Source organism: Thamnophis sirtalis, unplaced genomic scaffold, assembly GCF_051295495.1.
Source record: "Thamnophis sirtalis isolate CommonGarterSnake01/CBP01778 unplaced genomic scaffold, rThaSir2_p1.2 scaffold_3, whole genome shotgun sequence".
In the NCBI taxonomy this organism is placed as follows: Eukaryota; Metazoa; Chordata; class Lepidosauria; order Squamata; family Natricidae; genus Thamnophis; species Thamnophis sirtalis.
This window is the reverse complement of record NW_028261383.1, coordinates 140,253,658-140,269,265: the sequence shown is the minus strand read 5'-3', so window position 1 is coordinate 140,269,265 and position 15,608 is coordinate 140,253,658. Positions and strand designations below refer to the sequence as shown.

Genomic DNA, 15,608 nt, shown 5'->3' with positions numbered 1-15,608 from the left:
AAATGTAACCAAGATTTTAACTGTGAGCAAACTACAGGCTTTTATTGCTGATTTTTTGCTTCCTTTATAATCCGCCCTGTAATTACATAAATAAAATGTATTTTTACATTTTTCTTTATAATATTTTTTTTTTGGTCTCTTAATGACCCCCATAATCCCTTGCATCGGGGTGGAGTCAGGGCAACTGAATGGAGTTGAGTGTTTACTGGCCAGATGCCCTTCCTGTCGCCAATGCAGAGTTCACAGCTGACATTTTACTCATTGTGCCCAGAGAGAGAAATACCTGCCGCTACCTTGGACAGAACTCACAGCCTCCTGATTGGGAGGTGAGAGCTCCACCTCTAGGTCACTGCCCCACTCCATAATATTAAAATACATCTCCTTGATGATGTTGCTAAACCAAATAATCTTCCATATTGTATTTTATTTTGCTATGAATTTAGAGCTCTATTTCAAATATCTCAGCTGAAATACACTCAAAAGCAATTGTATCAGAAATATGTTGTTATTGTTTTTTTAAGTAACAGCCGTTGTAATGACGACCAGGATATATCAGCTATTGCAAGAATAAGGCAAAACAATGACAAAGAATCTCTAAAGTGTCACAGAAACATCCGATTTAATGGAAGTTTTAGCTGCATCTTTTATCTTATTTGGTTTTATTTATTTAAGGGGATATTATATTTAGAAATTCTACTTTATGCCCATTGTTATGCATCCTTGTAATAGACTTTGGCCCTTACAAAAAAGAGTTTCAAATAAAATAAGGTAACATTCAGTTGTGGCTAGATCATTGAGGCAACCAGGCCTTTTACAGATAACATAACAAATGTTAGCCATATTCAAAGAAAAACTAGTATTTAAGCAACTGCACAACTATGGCATCCTGTTCCAGTGAAGAGAGGCACACTGTCATGTCACAGTACAACGAAAAGCTAAATTCCACATATGCTAATATTCCTAAACTGTTGCCTTCTCTCTCACTTCTCAGACCTCTGCTCCAGTGGATTGAATTCAAATACAGCTTCCAACAATGGTTGTTTTGAAGAGAGAGAGAGAGAGATAGAGGGAGGGAGGGAGGGAGAGAAGGAGGGAGAGAGGGAGAGGGAGGGAAGGAAGAAGGGAGGAAGAGAGAAGGAGGGAGGGAGAGAGAGGGAGAGCAAGGGAGGGTAGGAAAGAGAGAGGGGGGGGGAGAGGGAGAGAGAGAGAGAGAAGATGCCATTTAAGATGGCATCTTAAAACTCACCAGACAAAATAAAGAAGATTCCAGACACGAAGGCCAAGATGGTTCTATGTGGCCGGATATGTCCTATGTTGCTCAAGATGAATCCAATAAACATGAAAAAGAGACTCACCAGGGGGAACGGGGTGGCAGAACGAATCATTTCTATAAAAATCATAAGTGAGAAAGAATCATTGAGGGTCAAAATAAGATCACAAGTAGAGGGGATATTTTTTTGTACTTATAATTCATGAATTTTCCAGTTTCTTTTTTTTTTAGTCTCTCTTTCTATGCAGTTTGAGGCAACCCTTAAATTTCAGGATCACAAACCAAATATGTAAATATATTATTATCTGATATTTTAGAAACAAATGTAACGAGTGAGGCAAATGTCATGGGAAGGGATTCCCTAATCACCACAAAAATATACAGATGCATGCCTACAGAACGCCCACTTGTAGAAAAGATCTTTCTGCTTTGCATGAATTTTACGTTATTTCTTTTCCAAATCCGTTTCCTTGGCTTGGGTTTCTTTTAATGATAAGTCCACCTGAAAAGCTAAGGCCGCAGTAAGGAAATCTCAAGAGTCCATATGATTAACTTTGTGGAGGTAACATATGTGAAACCTTCTGAATTACTGAACCACACTGTGGACAATGTGCATCAGTAGAGAACAAGATCCAGAAGACCTGTCAATCCAGTGGGAGAGAAGGGTCATCTCCATTATAGCTGCTGGGAGACTGAAAAAAGAGGCTAGGTTTGAGAGTAGTGGTAAAAGCATCCGATTTAGAGCCATACTGTCCTACCTCTCAGAAAGAGACCTTAGGGCTCTACTGCTATGGGGTAATTCCATATTGAATGGGGCAAATGATAGTATCTTCATGGATTACTATACATCTCCTTATAGTAAGCCTCAATGGCTTTAATGACCTTTCCATCCATGAAGGTGGGCCCTTCTCCCACAGGGCATTTTGATTTCATTCATAGGCCTTCTTTTTCAACTTCCTTAACCAAATTTGTGATAGAGAGGTTTCCTTCCTTTCCATTTGCTTTTATTCTTCTTTTGTGGGGTGGAGAAGGATTTGAAAGGAAGAGCTATCGGTATCCCTTTCATCTGGGTTGTCTGTGGTATCATTTTTGTCAAGGCAATCTGATTTCCTCCGGATGTTTTGGATATCAATTCCTTCAGTGGCTAAGAATGGTGGGGTTTGCAGTCCAAAATATCTATAAGTCATGAAGTTGCCTACTCTGGACTTGTTACTTGCATGATAAGTTGACTAGGATAACATTGTATATTCTGTCCACATTATCCATTGCTTGGATTCTCTTTCCACACTGTTTCTGGTGATCGGTACCATCCTTGATGAATGATGGCATTGTTGCCATGGACACTAGTAGAATGTCTGGCAGCATTGCTCTTAATGCATTTGCTCTTATTTGAAATAGTAACCTACTGGTTTGCTGCTTGAACAATTATCAGATCACAGCAACAGTACATGGGAATCAACAGTGGCCCAGTGGAATGAGATAGCAAGAACAGCAGTGAAGTAAGTCCTCTCTTTTTCCTCTCTTCGCAAGCACTTATATACAGTAGAGTTATCTTCAAAGCAGACAACCAGAAAATGAAGCAACGGTCCGGGCTTCCCTCCTTTCTCCCCCACAACCACTTGTTCAAGTAGTGCTGCAAAGAGCTGGGCAAGGACTAGATGGCACCAAAATGTGTTTTCTTCATCAATTTGGCACCATCTAGTGGCTATGTGCATTTTTGCATCCCAGATTAAGATTCTTATCTCTTTTCTACATAAGGACACATAAATCTTCCCTGACTCAGAAAATAGGAAGCACCTACTTAAAACATTGATAGTTGATTCAGAGGTCAGCTGGACATTCATGGGCATGACGTACTCTATTGTGAAACATCTCCCATGTTCTTCACCTGCAAGAGGAGAAATCTTAGAGAAATGAACTGCTTTCTTTCACACCCAAAACTTTATTCAAAGCTTTAAAGGTTTTGAGTCAATTGTTCTCTTCCCCACTACTGATCAATATTCCTAAATTTCCAAAGATTTCAGGCTAGTCCATGCAAATAATTGTAAAAATGAGTAAATAGCAAATATAGAGAATCTAGGTGGATTTAGGGCTTTGTAAGGATTGTGGGATAGGAGTTATCCTAGAGAATAAAAGAAAGAATCATAAGAGTGAAAGCTACACAGTTAATGAATGATTGAGAGAGCTGGGTACGTCTGGTCTAACGAAGAGGACTATGGGAGATATGATAGCGGACTTCCAATATTTGAGGAGCTGTCACGGAGAAAAGGGAATGGACCTCAAAGCACCCAAAGGTAGGACAAGAAGCAACCAACAGAAACCTATCAGAGAAAGATCTAACCTAGAACTAAGGAGAAGTTTCTGGACTGTGAGAACAATTAACCAGTAGAATGTCTTGCCTTCAGAAGTTTTGGGTGCTCCATCACTGGAGGATTTTAAGAAGAAACTAGTCAGCCATTTGTCTAGAATGGCTGCTTAAGTAGGGGGTTAGACTAGAAGATCTTCAAGATCCTTTCCAACCCTATCATTCTCTGTTCTGTGATCTAAGCATAGGAGGCCTTTAATTGTTTCTCTGTCCCATCATAATCCTAAACTATATTGGTTCTGTCAGAAAATTCATGACTGGCAGAGACATGGTAACAAGGTCAGCCAATGAATAGGCATATCAACTAAGTCAGCCAATGAGGGCTGTTTAGAAACTGAAACAGTATTTTGCTGGAGACAGCTAGGAGCCTGGGTGTGGCTTAGGCTCAGTTTATCTGCCCTGTATGGAGGAGGTTTTCTTTGTCTGTATTAAGCTCTGAGTGCTATGCTGAGAACTAAACTGGTCTGCTGTTCTGATCTGAAACTGAAGAACCACTCTTGGTATTGTATATTTACCTCATATGTTATTATGTATATAAAAAAGTTAATGAATCCTGCTGAATCAGTTATCTGTGTGAGCTGTCTGGATTTTATTTTTCTGCAACAAACTCTGAACAATTTCCCTCCACACCTGCAAACAAATCTATATGTAAGTTTACTCTGAAGGAAAGTCCTACAGTGGTCTGAACCAGAGCTTTTCTTAAAGAGTTCCAAATGCAGGCATGAGCCTCCTGTCCACATCAGAACTCTAGAGGAAGCAAAATAATTAAATTCTTCTCCTCGCCATAAGAGTTCTAATCCAAATAAACCCCCTAAACCTGCTCCTTACGTTTAAAAAGCAATTCACACATTCACACAAGTGCTAACTGAACATATTGTGTCTCCAAAAACCTGCCATTTAAACACAGGGCTTGCAAAGTATCATGAGCAAAAGAAAATGATTTGTATGTACTTAGACATTTTTCTGATTCATATTCGTTTTGGGACTGTGACATTTATTATTGTTTCATCTTTCTAATGACAGATAATAAATGCAAGGTCGGGCATCACTTTCTTGTTCTTCTTGAGTTTCTGGCTCAGCTATGGACAATTAGCTCTTGAAAGGACCCTGAAAGCCATTCATCTAGTTAGGCAACTCATTGAGTCTGGACTGTGGTATCCCTACCATTCATTATAACACTGGCACTCTTAAGATAGCAAAGGTCTAGAGAAGATTGAGAAACTTATTACATAGGAATGTGGTCCTGATCCTGGTGTTCTTATTAGGAGTTGTTCCCTCCTCTTTCTCTTAACCACAGATACTCCTCAACTTACAACCATTTAGTCATCATCATCATCTTTTAAATACCCCATAATCCCTTGCGGGGTGGAGTATGGGCAACTGAATGGAGCTGGCAGAGTGTTTAATGCCCTTCCTGTCAATAATGCAGAGTTTTTGTTCAGCAGATAATATTGTCGTGCCCAGAGAAAGAAATAACTGCCTCTACCTAGGATCAAACTCATAGCCTCCTGATTGTGAGGCGAAAGCTCCACCTCTAGGCCATGCCACCACTCCACAATCATTCATTTAGTGACTGTTCAAAATTACAACAGCCCTGAAAAAAGCGACTTACGACCATTTTTCACACTTGGTTGTAGCATCGCCATGGTCATGAGATCAAAATTCGGGCGCTTGTTAACTGACATGTATTTATGATTAGTGTTGTGGAGCAGGGGTGGGATCCCACTAGTTTAACAACCGGTTCGTTGAGTGTGTGTGTGCTTTGCTGCACACACGTTCGTAGTTTACAGAGAAATCCTCATTCAGCATTTCACCTGATGGAGGAAAACAGCTGAGGCGCGGCAATCCAATCTGCCACACCTATCAGCTGGGTTTCAGAAAAGGGAATATAGGTGAGTATAGCGCAGGGCCGGGCGGGTGGGCCCAGCTGAAAGATGGAGTGAACCGGTTCGCTCCCAGCCGATAGTCGGAGTTACCGGTTCGCCCGCACTGGTCCGAATTAGTAGAATCCCATCTGTCTTGGGATCATGCGACCTTCTGACAAGCGTAATCTTTGAGGAAGCTAGGTTTGCTTAACAACCATGTTACTAACTTAACTGTAGTGACTCACCTAACTGTGATAAGAAAGGTCGTAATATGGGGCAAAACTCACTTAATAACTGTCTTGCTTAGCAACATAAATTTTTGGCTCAACTATGGTCACAAATTACCTACAGACCTTTCTGGATGGGTTTTTCTAACAGATAGATTTGTATTCCTATAATAATTCTGTCTGCATCTATGTACATCTTAGATTTAATTCATTCCAAACCATTTAATAGAGAGGGTTCCCTGTCTTTAAAATAAGCTAGCCATTCCCTCTCCTTTAAAATACTTGAAAATAAAAACAACAAAGTAATGTGGACATGCATTAAAGAAAAGAATTATTTCTATAACCATTTGTATAAATTAAATCATAGGGGGGAAATTAATGGCAGTTCCTAATCCTCCCAATACTCTTAAGGCATGAAGAATAGAAGCATGAAGAAAACCAGATTTACTTTTGCCCAAAGCACCATACCTGCCAAAAAGCAAACCCTCCAGAGACCAGAATGCAGAGACATCTTGATTTCTGTACTTTGGTTTTGGGGCAGGATGATCCCTTCCTCCAGATACAACCAATAGTCGGTGCTCACCGCAATCCCCAGAAATCCCAATCCGCTCACAGCAAAGACACTGCTGAGCAGAGTCAGCGCTTTCCTGCCGCAGGTGCTCATTCTCCAAAGCATTGGGGTATGATGGGGCACCAGAGAACTCCTGCATGGACAAAGAAATCCATCGTCACTAACTCCAAACTCTTCACCTCTGTGGAGCAAAACTACATCTACTCACCTTCTCTCTTATAGTCACTTTGAGCAGATAGTGTACTTTTCGGAGTATAAAATGCCCAGGAGTAAAAGACGCATCTTAGTTTTTGGGAAGGAAAACGAGGAAAAATAATTCTGCCTCTGCCTACCAGCATCCATCGGTATTCATCTGGCTAGCATCCTTAGCAAACAGCCTGGTCAGCTTCAGCACATCGGCCTGATTCAGCACGAGCAGCTGATTGGCGGGTGGATCGGCCTCCCAGAATATCCCCAATCAGCTGTTCCCAGAGGTGAACATTAGCAACATGCTTCGCTTGCACAGGCCTTGTTGGAGCTGATAGGAAGCTTCAAAAATGCAGTTTATCATCACAGGGCACTCCAGTGAGTTCAGCAGGTGAAGCATGGAACTGGTCCGATAAGGCAGCAGCTGTTCCAGCTTGCCATTTTAGCCTCTCTGCCTCACATTTTCGGCCTCCGAATGCTCCATTTGAGACCTGTTCAGGGCTGTGGGGATTGCTAAAGCACAACACTGCCGATCGTTGGCCGAAAATGCGATGCGCAGAGGCCAAAAACAGGACATGGGGAGGCCTAAAAAGCAATGTGCAGAGGCCGAAATGGCAATGCACGGAGGCAACGATGTACTCTGGCAATCCCCACAGCCTTGAACGGGTCTCAAACAAAGCATTCAGGGGCTGAAAGCGCGAGGCGCAGAGGACAAAAATGCAAGCCACAGAGAGGGCAATGGTCTGTGGCAATTCCTGCAACCTGGAACAGGTCTAAAATGTGATGCAGGAGGCCAAAGGGTGGGGGCCGGCAGGTAGGCGGTGGTACATTTGATGTATAAGATACAACTGAATTTTCACCTTCTTTTAGGGGGGAAAATGGTCTTATACTCCAAAAAATACCGTACATCATACTCCTTGTAAGATACAATCACAAAATGTTAGCCAAGATGTAGCTTTCCCCACCTCCCCCCATGTACCTCTTAGTTGCCATCAAGTGGTAGTCTGAATCTTGTTGCCAGACAGAGTTGGCACATAAGAAGATGAAAATCCAAGTTGTAAAGAAACCTTCCTTCAACATGTCATAGAGCAGTGTTACTTAATTATTATGCAGTTTCTACAATCCAGTTTAGGCCACAAAGGGTCTGAGGTGTTGCCCATGCATGAATTGCTCCAAGATACAAATGCAATTAAATGCATAAATAAATAAACATTAAAATAAGGGCAGATATAGTAAAGAACTTATATGAAATCAAAAAGTCCTAAGCCAGGACTCAAGGTTTTTAAAGCCACATGCTTTTATCTGAACGAAATATCCCAGAGCTGGGAATGTAACCTTGGACAGATAAAGGTAATTATAGAATGTGATAGATCACCAATAAGTGTGGCAACATGCTGTCAAACTGATTGTTACCTGGAATGTCCCTTTTTCTCTCTCCATCGTAACATTTCCTGTTGGCTCATCCAGTTATATCTAGTCTGCTGCTGGCAACCCACTTGGAATTGGATGCTAGCTGCAGCCACACATCAAAAACAACAGGCTGACATTGAGAGGAAACTTTCCCCATTGTGTCATTACATTAACAGCAGGACAGTTAAACTGGATGTGACATGACTAGAAGACTTCAAAAAATATGTGGGAATAGAACAAGGGACTAAGGTAAACTCTGGCTACTACTGCTGGGGGAATGTTGGGTGCTTCGTAAGCCAATGAATGTCCCATTTGAATTTGGGGCTTGTCCCACCAACCTGGGCATTGTGCTCAGGTTCTTCAACAGACTTCAATAGGTATGGAAAGATTTCCCTTAAAAAAAAAGGTATTTGAAGATCTCCAATCTAGATGAGGGTGGATAAGGACTGTTCTGTGTCGTGATGGAAGCCACACTGAAAAGGTGATGACGCCATGTCTAAAAAGTGAATGAAGTCAACAAAAATGAGGTGGATCTAGATCAGTGATGGCGAACCTTTTTCATTTCAGGTGCCAAAAGAAGGCACTTGCGCCATTGCACGCACTCACATACCCACACCCAATAATTTAATGGTGCCCCTGCCATGCCCCCTGTGCATGCATGCATGACCCGCCGCCCTGCTGTCCTTCACATGCGTGCACAGCTTTTGTAGAGCCTGGGGAAGGCGAAAACGGCCCATATTCCAACTTCCAGTGGGCCCAGTAGGTCCGTTTTTCAGCCTTCCCAGGCTCCAGAGGCTTTCTAGAAGCCTGGGGAGGGCGAAAAATGCCCCAACGCGCAAACCAGAAGTTCGGGAACGGACTTCTGGTTTGTCCGTTGAGCCATTTTACTCCCTCCAGAGGCTTCAGGAAGCTTCCTGAAGCCTCCGGAGGGCAAAAAATAGCCGAAAATCAAGGCTGAAAATCAGCTGGCGAGCGCACACATGCGCGCTGGAGCTGACAGGGCAATGCCTCGCGTGCCCTCAGAAATGGCTCCACGTGCCACCTGTGGCACACATGCCATAGGTTTGCCATCACGGATCTAGATAATAATCCCTTGAGCCCCAAATAATTTGAAATGGATTGCTTCCAAGGTTTTAAATTCAGTGGTGAAATTCATTTTTTTTTTTACTACCAGTTCTGTGGGCGTGGCTTGGTGGGCGTGGCAGGGGAAGGATACTGCAAAAACCCCATTCCCACCCCACTCTGGGGCCAGCCAGAGGTGATATTTGCCGGTTCTCCAAACTACTCAAAATTTCCGTTATCGATTCTCCATAACCTGTCAGAACCTGCTGAATTTCACCCCTGGTTAAATTATATATAAACGTTTAGAACAAGCACAATAGAATCACACTAAAATACAGCCAGGGGGTGGGGGTGGAATTCTGCCAGTTTTCATCAGCAAACAAACCTTCAATGGTCTAAAAGCCACAAACTGGTAAGGGGGGGGGGGGTTCAAGAGCAACTCAATCCTAGTCAGAATAAAGTATAGTTTCAGTCATAAATTAAACTTTGCAATAGAAGATAGGGCAGTAATTAACTCAAACTAGGTCATTTTTAGATAAAAGGGGAAATCCCTTGAGAAGGCAGTTGAAGAATGTAAACAAAGGAAAATGTAATACTACTGAAAATCAGAAAGAAAGAAATTAAAACATCAAATTAAAAAAAAAACCACATGGAGGCAACGAAGATTTCTTGACACTTTGCAAACGTCTAAGAGCTCTTCCACACATCAAAATTTATTCCATCTGCACAGATGATAAAAGTAGGTTAAAAACTTTATTTTAGCACTCTTTCACAACTCAAAGCTGACAACTGAAGCACAGAAGTGTCAATACAGTGATTAGAAACACAATCTCCTTCAGAAGGAAGGGATGTATCAAACAACTATAACAGTGATGGCGAACCTTTTGTGGCTCGCGTGCCAAAAGCGAGGGGAGCGCAGGGGGGGTCGTGTGTGGGCATGCACACGAGAGACCGCCTCCTGCCAATTACCTCCCTGTGACCAATTAGATCGCATAGATTAGGCCTCCTCCGAGTTCCATCTGCCAGTCAGTGCCGACTGGCAACTACACGGAGGAGAGCCTTTTCAGTAGTAGCTCCGACCCTTTGGAACGATCTCCCCGTGGAGATTCGTACCCTCACCACCGTCCAGACCTTCCGCACAGCCCTTAAGACCTGGCTAGCCCATCAGGCCTGGGGACAAAGATAACTGTCCCCACCCGAATGATGAATGAATGTTGCTTACTATTTTACTTCTATGTATTGTTTGTGTCTATTGTCTGTATACCCCCCCCCCTCATTTTATGTAAGCCGCCCTGAGTCCCCTCAGGGAAAAGGGCGGCCTATAAGTATTAATAAATGAAATGAAAATGAAATGCCACACGCATGCTATATGCATGTGTGCATGACCAGCACTCCCCCCCATTTTTGGCATGCTTTTTTCGCCCTCCCCAGGCTCCTATAAAGCCTCTAGAGCCTGGTGAGGGCAAAAATAGCCTCCCCCATCCCCCCGGAGGCTTCAGGAACTTCCCTGAAGCCTCCAGAGTGCAAAAAAACAGCCCTACGGGCAACATTTGGGAACGTATTTCCAGTTTGCTTGTAGGGCCGTTTTTAGCCCTCTGGAGCCTCCAGGAGCCTTCAGGAGGCTTCCCTGAAGGCTCTGGAGGGCAAAGAATGACCCTACAAGCAAACCGGAAGTCTGGGTTCCTCATAGGGCCAGTTTTAGCTCTCCGGAGCCTTCAGGGAAGCCTCCTCAAGGCTCCTGAACTCTCCGCAGGGCTAAAACTAGTCCTATGAACAACCCGGACTTCTGGTTTGCTTGTAGGGTCATTTTTTGCCCTCTGGAGCCTTCAGGGAAGCCTCCTGAAGGCTCTGGAGGGCTAAAACTGGCCCTACGAGCAAACCAGAAGTACGTTCCTGAATTTCCAGTTTGCCCGTAGGGCCGGTTTTGTCACTTCCGATTTGCTCATAGGATCGTTTTTTGCCCTCTGGAGCCTTCAGGGAAGCCTCCTAAAGGCTTCTGAATGCTCCGGAGGGCTAAAATTGGCCCTATGAGCAATCCAGAAGTGACTTCTGTTTTGCTTGTGGCATCGTTTTTAGCCCTCTGGAGCCTTCAGGGAAGCCTCCTAAAGGCTCCTGAATGCTCCGGAGGGCTAAAATTGGCCCTATGAGCAATCCAGAAGTGACTTCTGTTTTGCTTGTGGCATCGTTTTTAGCCCTCTGGAGCCTTCAGGGAAGCCTCCTAAAGGCTCCTGAATGCTCCGGAGGGCTAAAATTGGCCCTATGAGCAATCCAGAAGTGACTTCTGTTTTGCTTGTGGCATCGTTTTTTGCCCTCTGGAGCCTTCAGGGAAGCCTCCTAAAGGCTCCTGAATGCTCCGGAGGGCTAAAATTGGCCCTATGAGCAACCCAGAAGTGACTTCTGTTTTGCTTGTGGCATCGTTTTTTGCCCTCTGGAGCCTTCAGGGAAGCCTCCTGAAGGTTCTTGAGGGCTAAAACTGGCCCTATGAGCAAACCAGAAGCATGTTCCTGAACTTCCAGTTTGCCCGTAGGGCTGGTTTTTCACACTCCAGAGTTTTAAGGAAACCTCCAGAGGGCAAAAAAATGGCCTCAAAAGAAGGCCGAAGTCAGCTGGCCAGCACGCGCCTGCATGCTGGCCAGCTGACAGGACAAGCACTCAATTGCCCTGACAAATGGCTCCACATGCCACCTGTGGCATGCATGCCATAGGTTCGTCATCACGTAACTATAGTATTGACTTGATGCTACCACAGTCCACAACAATACAACTCATGATCTCTTTGGAATTTAATCCAAAGGCCATGTCACTTTGTGACAGTGTTATTTGAAATGTTATTTGATTAGTCCAGTAGCTACAGAGACTCCATAGTACAGGGCTGTTAAACTCCCGGCCCGTGGGACAGATGCATCACAAGCTGGTCATGCCCACACCTAGTTTAGCAAAGGGGAAAAAGTCCCAATATGTCATGTGATGCTGCCGAAACATTATGAGTTTGACACCCCTGCCATAGTATGACTGGAAAGCAGAAAAGGAATTGGAGCAATTCTAGGCCTTCTTTAGTTACCCCTTCATTTCTAGCTTTCAAAAAGATGATACTCTGATAAGCTGTTATGTAAAACAGGCTTGAACAACAGCTATAGAAAACAAAGAACCATCTGCCAACTGAAAAAAAATATATGGGGTCATGTCTAAGTAGAGGAGACATGTGATATATTTTGAGAAGAAAGGAGATATAACTGAAGGCTGCTACACACTTTTATGCATGAAGCTGATAAATTATGATGGCACCAAATCAATGCTCATCTTCTAAGGGTTGGAGTTTTAAGAGTCCTCAGCTTCCAAAATGCCCACACAAATCATAGCGGTATCTTTTCTCTAACAAGATGTGATTAGATGTTTCCCTGAAAATAAGACCTCCCTGGATAATAAGCCCAATCGGGCTTTTGAGTGCATATACTAAAATAAGCCCTCCCCCAAAAATAAGACCCCGTGGAAAATATTGCAACTCAGCAGCAGCCATGAGGTGACCACACTCATCACCTCCTGCACCTCAAAAATAATAAGACCTCCCTGAAAATAAGGCCAAGTGCTTATTTGGGGGGGTGGTAAAAAAAAATAAGACCCTGTCTTACTTTGGGGGAAACACGGTAGTATAGTATAGAATAGTATAGTATAGTATAGTATAGTATAGTATAGTATAGTATAGTATAGTATAGTATAGTATAGTATAGTATAGTATAGTAAGGTATAGTATAGTATAGTATAGAATAGAATAGAATAGTATAGTATAGTATAGTATAGTATAGTATAGTATAGTAGTATATGTTATATTGTATTGTATTGTATTGTATTGTATTGTATTAAGTATATTATATTATAATACTATACTATACTATAAAGAGTATAATATTATTATATAATAATAATAATATTATTATATTGTATTATTTATATATTATAATTATATACGATATTAATGTCACTTTGTAGGACTGCCCCATCCTGAAGTAGTATACCAGACCAGAAGGCTATGGACCATTGATGGCCATGCAACTTTCTGATCTCTCAGAGCTCATTGGAGAGTCTTAAGCACGTTTACTTAACACCCCAGAGTTCCAGACTATATAAAGCTGACACTGATCAAAAGGAAAGTCTCACCATCAGCACTTGCAAATAAGCCAATTGTAAGTGTAGCTGCTGACTGGCTGGTGCTGTGCTATTAATTGCAAGCAGAAGATGCTTAGAGTCCCACACCAACCTCTTGTTCTCCTGCTGCCACAGCAACAAAATTCAGCAGGACTTATTCTTGGGTGCATTTACCAGATGCAATTTCAAAGCCAATGTGTTGAGTACTCTTGTTTAACATTTTGGATCCATTTGCAGTGAGAACTTGGGTTTTCATAATTAAACCACTAATTCCGATGCATGCTGGCAGGCAAGGCCGTTTTTAACACACTTCCAGAGATCAATCAAATATGACGGCCATGTTGAGGTAATCTTGAAAGGATCCAGTACCTCAGAAATGACACTCCTTCCACATCCCTCATGATTTAGTTGTGGCTCTTCATCTCTACTGAAGTGAACTGGAGGAAAACCAAAGAATACTCTATCCAGAGGACAGAGCCATCAGTTGGTCAAATGCCAGTAAATTAGCTTTCAATGATTTGTGGATTTTACTCTCAGCAACTGCCATTAAATTCAGTTCTGAGTCCTAGCACACTGAGGACATGATATACACGTACTGTACAATGTGCTAAATAAAGCACAGAAAATCTTGTCTAATGCCAAGACTGTTCAATTCAAACTCAAAAGATGTGTTTGTTGTTATTGCACAGGGGGCATTTTCAGATGTTTTGGAGTGGATTTCCATTTCCTTTTATAAATCTTCCTTTTTAACCTTAGAGCTGTCTTTGGGGATGGGGTTACAACTGATATTTGCAAAATCTTATTAGACTTATGTTGGCTTATGTGGGCACAAAGGATAACTCCCAAGTGATCACATTTTCGTTTTATCAAGACAAAAGCTGAGGAATGAGAGAACTTTTGTGTCCAAAATCTTTTTATTTACTCCCAGATATACATCATCTTCCCGCTCCTGCTTAAATAACAATGGGAGTTGGGTTTAAATCCCTGCCAGAACATCACCAAAATAAGATTTCTTCCTTTGTCTATGGATCTCTATTGGCTTCCTTCAAAATGAACTGCACTCTTTGGACATCTTTCCAGAAGTGAAAGGTTGGCATCAAAACAAGTCACAAAACCAAACAGTAAGTCCCCTAACCAGGGGTGGGTTGCTGGGGGTTCGCAGGGGTTCAGGAGAACCTCTAGCTAAGATTCTGTGCAGTTTGGAGAACCCCCCTAAATCTCACTCCTGGCTGGCCCCTGCCCCTCCCCTCCCAGGAGTCCCACACGGTGCGTTTTAAATGTAGACAAGTACAGGGCGTGCACGGAGGTTTGGGGAGGGTGAAAAACAGGCCTACCAGAAGTTCAAGAAGGCCGGAAACGAGTTCGTTTCTGGTCTCCAGAGTCTGGGGAGGCCATTTTCGCCCTCCCAGAGGCTCAAGGAAAGCCTCCAGAGCCCGGGGAGGGCAATCCCTCCCACCGTGTTGCAGGAGGCTGGCTAGGCCATGCCCACTATGGCTACACCCACCCAGAACCCAGGCAGAGAGCCCCTTGCTAAAATTTTTGAAGTCCACCTCTGCACCCTAACTAGTGAAACTTACTATATGAGCCCATTAAAAAGATAAGACATCTCACCAAGGACAACATTAATTCATCTGTATAGTTTCTTTGGAAGTCTTACTGTTGTCTTATTCCAGTGGTGGGTTCCGGCCGGTATAGCCTGGTACGGCTGTACCGGTAGTAGCCAGGAGCAAGGGCCACCGTACCGGTATGGTGGCTCATTTGGCCAACCCGCTGATGTTCCATAGCTGTTTATAATACGACCGGTCAATTGCACATGCGCACAGTGTGCGGTGCCTGCGCAACCTCCGGCAAGCAGGTGAGTGTTGCAGGGGTGGTGGTGTCCGCATGCATGCACAGCATGCATGCACAACTAGGACACCCGGCCCCATGCACAAGGTACCAGTAGCAACGGGGACCAGAACCCACCACTGCCTTCTTCCCTATCTTAGCCACAATCTTGGAGTTTGCTATAGTTTCCCATCCTAGTACTGGCTAGCTTTTCTTACCTTCCAAGTTCAGACAAACTGCAGCAAGTGCTGAGGTATTTATTAAACAATAAGAAATGCTCTTTCAGCATTCTGGGAAATTGCATCTACTACAGCTGGAAAATATCAAGCTGGGAAGACTCATCTTTTGTTAAGTAATGGACTACTTTGTCCTGATCCTGACAACAGGCTGAATCTGTGAAGTTGTATTCTAAAAACACCTTTTGAAAGAAAGCAAGTTTTAATGTCTGAATAACAGACAGATACCAATGATCATGGTTACTTTTTGGAGCACTTGAGAGAAAACAAGTAGGGCTTAGGAAGTCCTCTTTGGAATGACTTGGCTTTTCCTTCTGGTTTCACATCTATTTCATTTCCTGGACAAAATTCTATTCCATTATTTAATATCAATATTAGCTTTTTGAGAAAGGGCATTCATAGATTTGAAGTTAGATGGCACCAGTTTGCTGATGATACTCAGCTCT

General features: G+C 43.0%; 1 protein-coding gene across 1 annotated transcript in view; it reads right to left on the bottom strand.

Moving 5' to 3' along the window:
• Positions 1 to 15,608, bottom strand: part of CACNG5 (calcium voltage-gated channel auxiliary subunit gamma 5) — a 37,025-nt gene that overhangs the window by 5,436 nt on the left and 15,981 nt on the right. Inside the window, exons 2-4 of the mRNA XM_087710225.1 lie at positions 6,196 to 6,431; positions 3,072 to 3,158; positions 1,247 to 1,387 (exon numbers count right to left, since the gene is read on the bottom strand). Of these exons, the coding sequence (XP_087566351.1) occupies positions 1,247 to 1,387; positions 3,072 to 3,158; positions 6,196 to 6,403 (436 nt within the window). The 5' untranslated portion in view covers positions 6,404 to 6,431. The remainder of the gene's footprint in view (positions 1 to 1,246; positions 1,388 to 3,071; positions 3,159 to 6,195; positions 6,432 to 15,608) is intronic.